The 14,041-nt window shown below is 61.7% G+C and overlaps 1 protein-coding gene across 4 annotated transcripts; it reads right to left on the reverse strand.

The window, feature by feature from the left end:
• Window positions 1-874: 874 nt before the first annotated feature.
• On the reverse strand, window positions 875-11,251 carry PTBP1 (polypyrimidine tract binding protein 1). Of its 4 annotated transcripts, none has more exons than XM_065875210.1 (15): window positions 11,215-11,237; window positions 8,821-8,851; window positions 5,996-6,071; window positions 5,585-5,757; window positions 5,357-5,503; window positions 5,102-5,272; window positions 4,901-5,011; window positions 4,655-4,829; window positions 4,376-4,453; window positions 3,547-3,695; window positions 2,370-2,403; window positions 1,888-1,980; window positions 1,575-1,791; window positions 1,200-1,277; window positions 969-1,101 (listed from the first exon to the last, which is right to left on the reverse strand). In XM_065875210.1, the coding sequence occupies exons 1-15, from the start codon at window positions 11,220-11,222 to the stop codon at window positions 969-971; spliced, it is 1,674 nt and encodes a 557-aa protein (XP_065731282.1). In that variant the 5' UTR covers window positions 11,223-11,237. The 4 variants fall into 4 exon arrangements, with proteins under 4 accessions (XP_065731281.1, XP_065731282.1, XP_065731280.1 ...); XM_065875208.1 differs by having other exon boundaries at window positions 4,376-4,432; window positions 11,215-11,222; XM_065875209.1 differs by lacking the exon at window positions 4,376-4,453 and having other exon boundaries at window positions 875-1,101; window positions 11,215-11,251.
• Window positions 11,252-14,041: the final 2,790 nt, after the last annotated feature.

Here is a 14,041-nt window from a genome sequence, read left to right on the forward strand (position 1 = left end):
AAGGCGGTAAAGACCGGAAGGTTAGGGCTGCTGTCCCACCTCCTGGGGTCCCAGCATTAGAGGCAGACAAAAAACAGAAACAAAACTTTGGTCCAAAATTTGCAGGAAAAAAGAAACCCTGAAAGTTTAAGAGCACTTGTCCTCCGGGACAGAGGACAGTTGTGAGTAAGGCATCGGCAGGTCGCAGACGTGCCGGCCCCATTGTGTCTGCCCTGGAAATTAGATCCTGCCCTGCGACTCAGTGACAAGGAATAAAAGTACAGTATACAAAGTCATACCACGAGGAGGAAATTTAGGTTACACTCATACCATTTTTATCATCTTGCTATATAAAACGTTATTTAAAACTATTTTTTGCATATAAATGAAAAAGATTAGAATATTTGGTCAACTGGAAATATTGCTAGGCACAGGTGTCTGCAGCTGCATCGAAGCATAATACAGAGGTTACGGTGGAAACAAAGCTGAAGAAGCGACGGGGAGGGGCCCTGGGGCCGGGGGGCAAATGATACAAGGATTGGGGGGCGGCCACACCTGGCCACCCACGGTCTCCCACCGCAGCAGGCACACGATCCCACGGGAGGCTGACCGCCCCCCCCACCAGGCCCCCAAACCCCTACACGTCTGCTACCCCAAGACAGGCCCTGCCAGAGCAGCGGGTTTAAGGCACAAGAAAGCCGAGTGGAGGTTTGGGAGCGCCCGCCACACAGACTACAGAAGGCACGGGCAAGGGGCCGGGCTGGGCCTCCACGGTCACCAAGAGCCTGAGGTTGGCACCCCACCTCCCCCAGGTGAGCAAGTGAATTCGATTTAATTTCTTTTAAAAACAGGTAAACTGATTTCTCTTTAAAAAAATAAAATCTCTGGTCTTTTTTTAAGGTCACTTCAGCTGCGTTTTAAAGTGGCTTTTTTTCTGGAATGATGGAAGTTGTCGCCGGGTGCCCGGCAGGCCGGTCCTTGGTGGCGGCCTAGATGGTGGACTTGGAGAAGGACACCCGCAGGTGGTGGTTCTCACCCAGGTCGTGGTTGTGCAGGTCGATGAGCGCCTGGATGGCCTCCTCCACGGAGCCCATCTGGATCAGCGCCATTTTGCGGTCCTTCCTGCAGGGAAAACGGGGGGGACACAAGGAGGCGTGAAGGGCCGAGTGGGGCAGGGCAGGCCCAGGGGCAGCGGGGCGAGGGGGTGGGGCTGGGCTCACTGGAAGAACTTGAACCCTTTCACGATCCCGCCGTTGCTGGAGAAGAGAATCTTGAGGTCATCCTCAGAGATGGAAGGCCTGCAGGGAGAGAGAGGGACCTGAGCCACTCCGTGGAAGGTCAAGGCCATTCCCTCAAGACAGCAGCTGAGCGTCCAGGGAAGGGTGGGGTCTCCAGGAGCTTTTTAGGGGCCCCTGAAATAGGTTATCAGAAAATGACCATGAGCATCTGAAAGGTGCACTAGAAGCAGAGAACACACTCGGCTGGGCCTCCAGCAAGGCCTCCCTACGGCCTGTGGAAGCCCCTGGAAGCGGGAGCGTCCCAGGAGACCTCTACAGGCACTCAAGGGATGTTGGAGAGGTGCAGGGTGCACTCACGGGATGTTGGAGAGGTGCAGGGTGGCCGAGGGCGGGAAGATGTTCTGGAAGTTCTTGGAGCCGGGCTTCTTGAAGCGGTGCAGGGGCGAGTTGCCATAGTCCTTGGTCAGGCCCTGGTCCTCCTGGCCCTCACGGGGCAGCTGCACGTTCTGGTGCTTGGAGAGTGTGATGCGCACCGGCTTCCCGTGCAGCTTGTGCCCATTGAGGTGGCTCATGGCTGGTGGGGAAGACGACACAGGACCCACGTGACCCAAGTCCCCTGGCCGCCGACTCCGCAGCCCCCCGGCCCGGCGGCCCTGCGGCCCTTACTTACCCAGCTGGGCCTGGCTCCCATCAGCCATCTGCACCAGGGCGTTCTCCTTCTTGTTGAACAGGATCTTCACCCGCTGCACGTCGCCGTACACGCCTTCGAGGGCACAGGGACAGACTGCTGAGCCGCCCGGGCCCCGCGGCCCCTCCCCGCCGGCCCCGCGACCCGCACTCCCGCACAGGGCTGGCTCTCCCCGCAGCTCTGCTATTCTGCCTGAGAAGCTGTCTAGTCGCAGGGAGCGTTACCGGGAGGGCTGCCTTCAGCAAAGAAGCCCTGAAATCCAGGAAAGGCCAATTGCCAAGAGTCATCCTGCGGCTGCTACCGACACGTCTACTCTGCCAATAGCATGCGGGGCCGTAAACCATGCTCTGGAGTCCAATCAGTAGGCAAAGCGCAGCCCAGACAGCACGCTCGGACGCCTCAGAGCGTGACAACCACCTCAATTACACGAAAACAAGATAATAAAAGTGGGAACGATAACATACCGAAAAGAATAAAGAGGCTTTGGGGTGTGACTCTCTTTAGAGGACAGCAGAGCAAGGCAGCGAGGGACAGGGAAAGGGAGAGGTCAGGGGGCGAGTTGGAATCGTCCACCACGAGGAGGCAGCCCCGCAGGCGTGCAGGTTGATGGATGATGAAGTTGTCAGGATGTTAATATTCAAGGGCAGGTTGGTTTCCGGAGAGCAGGGTTTGAGGGGGAATTTTGTTTTTATTTATTTATGGTTTTGTTTTGTTTCAAGCAACAACAGGAAGCAGAAGTACCGTGCAGTCAGTTGGCAAAGAAATTCCGGATCAGGGCAAGAAAAAAAATTGGGAAAGGGGAAGGGGAGAAAAGAAAAAAAGTAGCAAAAACACAGGTCAGTAAATACATAAGAAAACACGCGGTGTCCCATCAGTCAAGACCACACACACTACGAGCCACGCGCCGGGCGGACAGCAGGAGCGCCCCCCGCGGGGAGGAGACAGCGCCCGCCCCCCCCCACTCCCCCAACAGGCCCTCCAGGAACTGTCTCCCCGGGGCCCGCACCAGGGCCTCCAGTCAGGCTCACTGGGGTGGCTGTTAGCGGAGAGCTTGGCTAGAGGAGCTGGGACAGGGCTCGAGAGGCCGCAAGTCACACATGCTCAGACAGGCAAGAGAGCAGCTCGTTAAAATAAACAGGAACCCCATCTCTCAAGAATCAAAATATCTCGAGCCTTTATCATTTCATCCCAGCTCCCTGAGCTGAACTTGGCCACCGAGACAAACACAGGCCTGGCTGCCACCTCAGGGACCGTGGCTGGTGGCCTTGGCTTGCACCCCCTCCCCAGAGGCGCCCCGCAGGCCCCTGCAGACCGAGGTTGGTTGGGCTCGAAATTGCAAAACTGCTCTTGTGAACACCAAATACTTCAACTCTCAGCATCATGGAATTAAGAACGTACATTGAGATATTAAGGAAAACAGGAGGACTCCAAGCGCTGCGGAAAGGACGCAGCAGTGAGTGACGTCAGTGCAGAGAGGAGAACAGCGTGACACCTGCAGGCACTGGCCAGGCCAGGGGATCCGGCTCCAGGGGCCCCAGTGCCTGGGGGAGGGGCTCAGTCTGCACTAGGACCTGAGAGCAAACTCCCGACTCCTACTTCCGAAGTAGGAATCCGGAAGGACAGCCTAGAAGAGCCACATACCTCGGGGTTGAGGTTGCTGACCAGCAGGACAGCATTTCCTGCCCCTGCCAGGCCTGGGATGGCGATCCGGCCCGCCGCTGCCGCCGCCGCCGCCGCCGACGGGATGGCCAGAGGAGCCAGAGCCCCGTGCACGTTAGGGACGGAGAGGCCTGGAGGGAAGAGGCGGTCAGATAAGCAGCGGCGCCCACCTTGTCTGAGACAGAAACGCGGATCCTGCCCATCCTCATGCAAACGGAGACACGTAGGGGGTGGGGGGGGGGGGAGCGGCTGGCCCAGCGGCACGCCTGCGGCTCCTCCACGCTTCTCGTGGCACAGACCGTGCTGGCTTGACTGTCTACATGCGCCAAATAGCACAGAAAGCTCCAGCTCCTCGGATGCAGGATCGAGCCCAGCGGCCTCGGCCGTGCTCGCATGCAGGTGCCCGTCACCATGCAAATGGCACGCCGGGCGGGACAACAGGCTCAGGACTGTCACGTAGGTGGGCGCCTGGCCCCCGGGAGGGATGCTCAGGTGCGCCCGCCCAGCTCACGCCGCTCCGCTTACCAGGCCACTTAAACGCACCTACTAAGGGCATATCCCTCCAACCACCGTGCGCTGGTCCTCACCGGGCGCTTGAAGGGAACCAGACCAGAGACTGTGGGGTTAGCGGGCTCTCTGCACAGCCCTGCCCTACGACTGCCCTGTCCAGGCTCCGTGGGGAACCTGGAGGCCTGTGCCCAGGAAGATGGGCTCCCCCCCGTGACTGCGCCACGTTGGCTGCCGTGGAAGCAGAGCTACGGGAGAGGTGTTGGGCATGCAGAGTCGGTGGTGGGGACGAGCGTTTGAATACCTGCGGCTTGAGGAATTGCAAAGGTGGGAGGGAAACCAGCTCCTGCATACGGAGAGGCTGACATTATACCAGGCGCACCTAGAAACAAATAAGACACTAATCATCGCACCCACGGGTGCGAGCCGGCTGCCAGCGCCCTACCCGGTGGGTTCTGGGCTGATGCTGTGTGGGCATCCGGGAGACGGGCGCTGTCCTCCCTGGGTGCAGAGCCGGGCGCCTAGGACCGAGCTACACGTCCTGCCCCCCGCCCCGCCGCCATCCCACCACCGGGCATCTTACCGAAGGCTGCGGCCATGGTCTGGTCCAGCGAGGGCTGGCTGTCGCCGGATGGCAGATCGGGGCGCGTGTAGTCACGGCTCTTGTCGTTGTTGTACTTGACGTTGAGGCTGGTGAGCTTGGAGAAGTCGATGCGCAGGGTGCAGCAGGCGTTGTAGATGTTCTGGCCATCCAGCGACTGCGGGGGCAGCAAAAGGGCTGTGAGTGGGGGCCGGCAACTGGCGGCGCGGCTGCCCCGGGGCCACTCACCAGCTTGGCGTGCTGGGCGCTCGCGGGCTCGGCGAACTGCAGCAGCGCCTGGAACTGACTGTTCTTGGTGAAAGTGATGATCTTCAGGACGGTGCCGAACTTGGAGAAGATCTATGGGAAGAGCACAGCGGAGGGATTGGCCTCAGCCCGGAACCAGCCCCTCGCGCAGGCCGGCGCCGCCCCGCCACCCCCCTGCCTCACCTGGTGAAGCACGTCCAGGGTCACCGGGTAGAAGAGGTTCTCCACGATGATCCTGAGCACCGGGCTCTGGCCAGCCATTGCCATCCCCGCGTCCACCGCCGCAGCCGACGCAGCTAGGGCCAGGTTTCCCGACTGGACTGAGTTCACTGCCTGCAGGGCCGCCTGGGCCCTCTGTGGGGGCAGAGCCGTGAGTCCCACCAGCCCCAAGGCCACCGCCCACCCCACCCCCCTCCACCCGCAGCCCAGGGCGCGTACTGCCTGGTTGGGCGAGCTGTCCGTCTTGAGCTCCTTGTGGTTGGAGAACTGGATGTAGATGGGCTGGCCGCGCAGTACGGGCGTCACCGACGTATAGTAGTTCACCATGGTGTTGGCAGCCTCCTCCGTGTTCATCTCGATGAAGGCCTGGGGGCGGGGGTCGTGTGTGAGCCAGGCCTGGACCCGGGAGGCCCGGCGACCACCCCAGAGAAGGCCTAGGCCTTGTACCTGGTTCTTCCCTTTCAACATCAGGAGATTGGTGACCTTCCCGAAGGGCAGCCCCAAGGAGATGACCTCCCCCTCAGTGACGTCACTGGGCAGCTTTCGGATGTGGATCACCCTGGAGGGCACGCCTGTGCTCCTGTTGTCCCCTTTGAACTTCTTGCTGTCGTTTCCATTTGCTGCAAAAGGATGGTGTGCATGGCACGAGGCACTTCCCGGCTCCCCTAGAGCAAGGGACCCCTCTCCTGGTATCTGCTTCCTCCCAGCTCTGGGAGGCTGCTGGGACAGGGAGGTCTCCACACCTGGCTCCCGGGGAAGTGAGGCTCAAGGTCACCAAGGCCAGGACCAACCAACCCCAAGTGCGCTCCTCAGAGACACAGAGGAAGTGCTCCCAGGTAGGGCCGCGGTTAGGGTTACCTGTGGAGGCTGAGTTACTGCTCATGATAAAGGGTCCGTTAGTGACACAGGCAGAGAAGAGCTCGTCAGATCCCCGCTGGAAGAGAGGGGCGGGTTGGAACCGAGCCGCATCTTCACCACAGCGCCCCCCAACCCTCCCTACGGAGGCCCAATAGTTCTGCACCTAAGACACAGCTCCTTTCCCCACCTGCGGAGCCCCTGGGGGGGTCTTTCCCCAAGCAGGGCCAGCGTCTCGTCCCCTACAGGGGCTCTGCGCGGCCCGTCCCCCCACCCCCCACGCCTGGGGTCTGCACGGGCTCAGGCTGGCTACCCCGAGGCTCGGCCGTCGTGCTCTCAATCACGGCAGAGCCACTCAAGGCCCACGAGGACAAAGCCCCCTTGTCACACACACTGCAGCCACCCGCTCAGCCGCAGGAGTCTGTCCTACTTTCCAGTCTGAGGAAACCGGAGCCCGATGACCAGAAAGGCCACCTCTCCAGGCGCCGGGCACCTTGGTGACAAACAAGAAGCTCCCAAAGTGCCCAGCCCATTCTCTCTCCAGAAACGACTAGTTGACTCGTTAATCTCAATCTAATTGAATCAACCCCCAGAACCAGGTAAGACCGAGCCCAGGGTGAAGAAGCAGACAGGGGGCCCTCCTGCCGGGCGAGCACAAAACCCCACCCGAGGGGCAAGGAGACCCCACTGGGTCTGGCTCCCCTCTAACAACTTCCGGACACGAAACCGGTGCCCCGTGGCCTCCCGGCAGAACAGCAAAAACCAGCCTTTCTCAGGGCCAGACCCTCCAACTGCCATTTTCGCCAGCTCGTCCCTCCTCAAGAACACCTTATCTCTGCCCTTCCCTCAGGCCAGCTTAACTGCCACTTACAAACAAAGATGCCAAACACCCAGAGTCCTTCCCACCTTCCCGTGGTCTAGCACCGAAGTTGCATGGGACACTCACACCCCACCCTGCCCCTCGAGACAAGCCAAAGGAAGCCAGGGAGGTTCAAGGTCTGCCCCTCAGGACGGGAATCGGGCACATGGCAACACTGCTGGCAGCAAACAGGATGCTCTGGGCCGCTCTGGCTGCTAGGCCACCTGTTACGGGCATGACCCCACGCCGGGCGGGCATCTGCGGGGGCCTCCCCACCCCCTGGCTCCCCAGGGCTCAGGGCTGAGATGGATGCGCAGAGGGCCAGCACCTGAGCCCATGGGGAGGCTGCAAAGGCTCAGACCCCTGCCTGGTCTTAGAGTCCAGAAAAGGACCCAGAACCGCAGACCACTTACGGGCTGGAATTTGTTATAATGAAGCAAAATGTTAAAAACCCCAAGCACTCCAGGCTGACCTGACCCGTCACGCCCCAGCTCACTTTCACCAAGTGGACCTGGGCGCTTCCAAGGCTCAGAGCAGTAGACCAGCCCCAGCCGTGAATGAAGGGCCACATGAGAACCCAGGCAGAATGCCCTGAGCCACCGAGGACAGAGTGGTAGGAATGTGGACCTGGAGCCCTGACCTGCCCCCCCCCCACACACACACAAAGGGCCCCCGTCCAGAGCTGGACAGGGACGGGGCACCCAGGCAGATCCCACACACCGGCTGCACAACCTTAAAAAGAGCATCTCGGCTCCTGTCTCTGACAGGTGACAAGCAGGGCCGGGATTCCCTCAGGAGTGGGGTGTTCTTGGCCCCAACCATGTTCTCACAGCAGAGGGCCTGGCACGCCTACATCTGCAGGGTCTGTGGGGCAAGCCCCGCCCACTTGGCCACCCATCTCCCCCAGGCCTCCCTCCCAGACACCGCCCCCTCCCCCAGCGGGGGGGGGGGGGGGTGCGGGCAGGCAGGTGCACGTGGTGACCAGTGGCTCCACAGGGACAGCCCACTGGGGCACAGCCACTCTGTGGGGTAGAAGCCTGGGGGTACGTGGGCCAGTCCACGCTGCGGGGGAGCTCTTCCCAGCTGCTGCCACAGGGCCCCTGCCCTGAAGTCAATTCAGCACCAACAGCAAACGACCACCACGCCAGGAACAGCGCCTAGAGTCCACTCGCTTCTTCATTGATAGCTTACACACCAACACCCCGGCGTCTCACTTGGGGCCCAGCTTATCCTGAACCTGAGAGAGAGGACCAGGCTGCCCTCCCCCTACAGGCTCAGGGCCTCTGTCCTGTGCAGCCAAGACCCCCGGGGCACGGGATGGAGGAGACAGCCCCTGGAAGGGGTGCTCCGGCTGGAGTGGCCCCCAGAGAAGCAGGGGGAGGGTCCCCGTGCCAATCACAGCACTCCGGATGAAGTCCCTCTCCCTCCTCCTGCCACCAATCAGGTTTTATCTGCAGGAAGATCGGGACAGGCGGTGTGCAAAGACAGCCCGCCTGGGAAAACCGAAACCAGCCCAGGCACGGCGGCCACCAGACCAGAAACCAGCTGCTACCTGCTCCTCAGGACACCTGGCCACCTACGGGGCTCAGGACACTCTGCCCCCGCCATCCCGTTTCTCTGAGTAAAAATGATCTGAACAAGGACAGCCTCAGAAGCAGCCTGGAACTACCCCAGAGTCCCCTGAGATTCTCTGGTCCCGCGCCCCCACCCAACTAGCTGCTTGAGGTGCAAACAGACTTCAACTTTACCCACACGAAACCGAGGACAGAAATCCAGTCACCCTGCCGCACATCCCACCTCCAACCGCAAGCCGTTCTGAGCTTGAGGGCAGGGCAGGGGATCCCGAAATCAGACTGCTGAGGGGCCGCCCACCCCCAGCCCGAGGCAGGCTGTCCACCCCAGGAGCAGCAAGCCGGGCAGCCCATGGTGGGAGCGGGCGGAAGGAGGAAGCAACGTCACAAGCGCCTACCTTTGTACCAACTGCTATGTCTGGGACGATGCTGCGGAGAGAAAAAAGGAGATGTCAGCCAGGGCGCCTGCCACATCCCGGCGCACGAGCCCGCTCGAGGCCTTCGTCAGCTAGAAGGCCGGAGCAGGGAAGCGAGCCGTCCGCCCTTTAATCGCCACTTGAAAAGGAGCCATCATTGTCCTCTGGCTCCCTCCCGGCAGGACCCCGGCCCCGCCTCCCGACCCGTCCAAAGACAAAGACACCCCCCTCCACAGGCCCTAGGAGAGACACTTGATGCTGGTTAAGGTTCAGGTGCTGCTGTTTGCTTTCTAGAAACTGGCAATGCTTGGGGGACGTTTCCAGCAGAAGGCAGGCCGGTAAAAAGGCAACTCAAGGGCCCGAGATCAGAGCTCCGGGCCCCACGGGGCCGAGAAGTGGGCAGCTCGGTGCAAAGGATCAGATACAGCTGACACGAGTTACTCATCAACCGGGCTCCACGAGAGCGGACTTTCTCCCCCGCCCCCCCAGAGCAGGCCCCGCTACGAAAGGCGGGGCCGGGGGAGAGCACAGCTGCCCCGGACTCCTGGGTCCTGCAGCCCAAGCCCCACCCCCCACCCCCCACCCCCTGGACAGCAGAACCCTCCGAGGGCGTCTACGTAGTGAACAGAAACTGACAACAAACTAACGACTCCCGAAATATCAGTTCAGGAGAGAACTTAGCCAGCAACGGCCCTCACAAGGTCACCTGGCCTCCAAGGCCTGGCGGTCCCGTGACCAGAGCCTCTCATGATGTCACACAACATGTCCCCCGGCCCAGCCTCGGGCCCGGCAGAGGGCCCCGGGGCCGCCGGCTGCAGGATCCCCCTCGGGCTCTCAGGGAGGGGGCTCCCACCACAGCCTCGGCTCGGGCCCTGCCCCATCCTCACCCTCCGCCTCTACGGCAGAACCTCCACCTCTTGCCCTCAAAAACCTCACGGGCCAGCGACAACGACTTTTAAAAATTTTAATGAGTCAAGAAAAAACTTCCCAGAAAAACAAATAATGAAAAGTACGCAGTTTCCCAACTGCTAACCCAGGCCGCCTGGCGGCTTCCTACTCCCAGCGAGGGCTTCGGACACAGCAAGTGTTTTACGTAAAACGGCCTTTCTAGGAAAGATTTTCCGACCTTCCAAAAACACGGCAGGCCAGTGCTCGCTTCGGCAGCACATATACAAAAAGACGGCAGACCAAAAAGGAGCTGCACCCGGAGACCAGGCCCGGCTGCCTAGGTAACACCACCACCGACAAGAGACTTGCAGATGCGCCCCCAAACCAGATTACGGGGGGGCGATGGAAGAGACAAAACTCGAGAATTTGACCAGACGGCCAAGAAAACCGAGCACACGGCCTGCTGGCTCGGGAAAGGGTTCTCTGGGCAAGTCCACCCCAGCCAAAGCGGAAGGCAGACCACGAGGAGATCAAGTTCCTCTTGCTGCAGCAATTTTTCTAAAAGGTTGGCCTCAATTCAGGTTGAAACCTATCATTTCAAACCCGAGACACCGAAGGCACGTGACCCTCCGGGCACTTTTAACCGCCCGCCCCGCCCGGTCGGGCCCAAGAGAGAAAGGAAAGCTGGTTCGAAGCACCCCACCACAAAATACCCGCAACTGCCCCGGAACGCTTCCCACGGGGTGCCAGACGGGAGAGCGCAGTTCCACCGGGTTCCACCCCTTCCCGAGAACAGAGCCCCGGCCGCCGCGCGGCCCGGTTCCCCCCCCCCCCCCCCCCCCCGCCCCGACACCTCGGCAAGCGGGGAGCGGGCTCGGGTCCCGAGCCGCCCCACCCCCACCGCGCCCGGGGCGCTGCCCCGAGACGCCGGGCTGGAACAAAGGGGGCGGAGGAGGGCCCGCGCCCTTCCGGGCGGGAGGGCGGCGTCTCCGGCCGCGCCCGGGCCCGCGGCGGGCGGGGCAGGCCGGGGCAGTCCGCGCGGCGGGAAAGCCCGCGCACGCGCGCCAGAGCTGCCGGGAACGCGCGAGGCCGCGCACGCGCGCGGATACCATACGAGGCGCGCGGATACCATACGGGGCGCCGGAAGGGCCACAAGACTCTCCAAGGGCGGCGCGTGCGCGCAGAACCCGGACGGGAAGCGAGAAGGGCCGCGCGGCCGCCGCGTGCGCACGGGACAGGCCTCGTTGGCACCGGAAGCGGGCAGGGCTCCCCCGGACCCCCCGCCGCCTCGCGCCCCTGGCGGCCCCCTCCAGGGCCGCACCCGCGCCCCAGGCCGGGGGGAAGGGAGGGAACCGGGCGGCGCCCCGGGGCCCGGGGTGGAGGCGGAGCGGCGCGCCAGGACCGTCGCCCCGAGGAGGCCGGGGCGGCGACGAGAAAGAGACTGGAGCGCGAGAAGGACAGGGGGTAGAGCGAACGAGTACTACTCACCCGTCCATTGCACACACAGGAGACCCGCGGGGGACGGAGTGGAGGCACCGGAATAGCAGGAACCGACCCAACGGCTCTGAGTTATAGACTCACAAAATGGCGGAGACGCCCGAACACGTCCCCCGCGCGCTCTGCCCATTGGCTCCTGCCGCGCAGATGGGCGGGGCGAGCGCCGCGGGACCCCGCCAGCGCCTCCCAATGGCTAGGAAGTCGCTCGAGGGGTGGGGCCACAAACAGTGGCAGGCGGCCATTGGGGAAGATGGCCGTCCGTCAGGGCTCGAGGCGGAAACGGCCCGTGGAGTCGGGGGAGGGGCGAAGAGGTGAGGCCACGTGATTGCGCCAGAGCCAGTGAGCGAGCTGCCCTCCTGCGTGGGGCTTTGCTGGAGAAGCCATCTTAGGAGTGGGTACGTGGCGGGTCAGGCGGTGGGAAGCGTGCTTCCCCCAGGCTGCCGCCATCTTGCAAACGGGCAGAGTCCACCTCCACCTCGGGCGTGAGAGCAAAGGGAGGCGCGTCGCCATCTTGAAGTAGGGCAGGAAACCTCCAGGGCGCCACCTTGCTTGTGGGCACCTGGCCGAAGTCCATTTCGAACTTAGACGTTACCCTTAGGTTAGCACGCGAAGTGGCGGCTGCCTAACGCGTCCCAGAGGCGCCGGGGTTGTTTCCACTGCTGGCCACCAAGCCTGTGGCACGATGTGGCCACGGGTCGCCCCTGACTGTCCTTTGTTTGCCCCAGAGCAGCGAAGCCCGACCACGGTCTCCTCGCCTGACTGCAGGAATGGGAAAATTGAAGCCCGGGGGGCACGGCGGACGCCGCCCTGCCTGCCTGCAATGGAAGGAACATGAGGCCGGGGGCGCACGGACAACACCGCCGTGCCTGCCTGCAATGGAGGGAGGGGGGGACTGAGGCCCGGGGCGCACAGATCAGACTCCGCCGTCAAAGGACGTTCAGGACTGGACGGGCCTCCATCCCAGCAGCAGAACACTCCAAACTTAACTCGGAGAATGCTGATTTCAAAAAGAGTTGAACAGGGTTGTGGGTGATCGGGGAACCCCGGGAAAGGTGCCGGAAAACAGGGCCAGCTGGGTGGGGCGAGTGGGGGGAGGGGCAGGCGGAGTCAGGGAGGCCGCGGCAGTCCGGTACCCCAGGCTTTTGGAAGCATCCAGGAGATGATGGGCATGCCGGGCTTGCTTGTTCCCAGCGTGGAGCAGACGTTCAATAAATAGAAGAAATTATCCTGAATAGTGTTTGCTATACGTCTCGTGCAGAAAAAAGGATTTTTAATTGGCACAAGCCTAAAGAGGGAGAATGACATTTGTTGTTTCCCTAAGTCGAGGTCAGGCCTTTGCTCCCGCCTCTCCGGTCGGTTTTAGCTTGGGCGGAGTCATGGCAACAGCGTCCATTTTAGGGCCGCGCGGGCCTGGACGGAGCCCAGAGACCGGGGCTCCCGAGCCAGAGGGCTTTCTCGGATTAGGGGCGGCCGCCGATTTTCACGGAGGCCTCCGCCTTGCAGTCCTTGGCCCCTTGTTTCGCCGAAGGCCATCTGAAGCCCAGGAATGGCTAATCAGGACTGTCCCGGTGGATTTAGGAGAATCCCCAACGCATTCCTGTGGATTTGCTCCCTCCAGGACTCCTGTCGCGCTCCGCTCTGGGTACCACCAGGGGCAGTTGCTCATCTTTGTTGCCTCGGTTACTGGTGCCAGGGATGGGCCCTCTTGACAGCAGGGATGGTTGGAGACATGGGAGTGTCGCAGCCCACAGGGAGAATGTTGGTGGACCCTCCACCAGGTTCCTAGCACGGATCTAAATGGTCGCAATCTATTAAAAGCCATTTCTGCTCACCGCCCTCCAGGCTTTGCTCAGAGTCAAAGCCCAAGTCGACCTCGTGGCCCCACAGACCTCTCACCCGCAGCCGCCTTTCTGGTTTCTGACCGCGTTTACACAGGTCTCCTTTACGAGGTTGTTCCCTTCTGGAAGGTTCCTCCCTAAACCCACTCCCTCCTTTTACTCCCTGCCCTGGGGCGTTCGCGCAGAGGCCCCCTCATCAGTACAGTCTCCCCGACCTCTCCCTTAAAACGGTTGAGGATTTCTTTCTCGCCTTCCACTGGAACACGAGGGAGAGAAGACAGCCCCTGCCCGGATCGGAATCCACGCTGTTACCACCCTTACAAGGGCCACAAACCAGGCGGCGTGAAACAACACAGATTTATTCTCGCTCCGTCCTGGAGGCCAGAAGTCAGAAATTGAGGTGTCAACAAGGCCGAGCTCCCTCCAGAGGCTCCAGGGGAGGGTCCTTCCTGCCTCTTCCGGCTCTGGGGGCCCCGGTGTCCTTGGCTTGTAGACAGGTCCCTCCAGTCCCTGCCTCTGTTGTCACATGGTTCTCTTCTCCCTGTTTCTCTGTCTCTCCTGTTTGTGTCTCTAAAAAGGACCCTTGCCCTTGGATTTAGAGACCACCGGGATAATCTCATCTCAAGGCCCTTAATCTCACCTGCAAACACCCTTTTCCCAAACAAAGTCATGCTCACGGGTTAGGGGATTAGGATGCAGACACACCGTTTTGGGAGCTGTTCGTCAGCCCAGGACCCCACCTGGACCCTGGACCAGCCATGAAAGACTACTGGCAGGCCTTCCATGTCTGCGGGGCGGGGGGGGGTGGTCCAGGGAGCCCCCAGGCCCTGCATCTCAGTTGGATGGATGCCCTGGTTTATTGGAGAAACCCGGCTCCCCTGGCTGTCTGCTCCCTGCTCAACCCTTCTGCCCGCCGGCCAGCTGGCTCCCTCATCAATGATTTAGGGTGAACGTGGGTGTGTGATCCCCTTGCAATTGAG

The sequence above is a fragment of the Phocoena phocoena genome, chromosome 3 (genome assembly GCF_963924675.1).
Source record: "Phocoena phocoena chromosome 3, mPhoPho1.1, whole genome shotgun sequence".
Classification (NCBI taxonomy): Eukaryota; Metazoa; Chordata; class Mammalia; order Artiodactyla; family Phocoenidae; genus Phocoena; species Phocoena phocoena.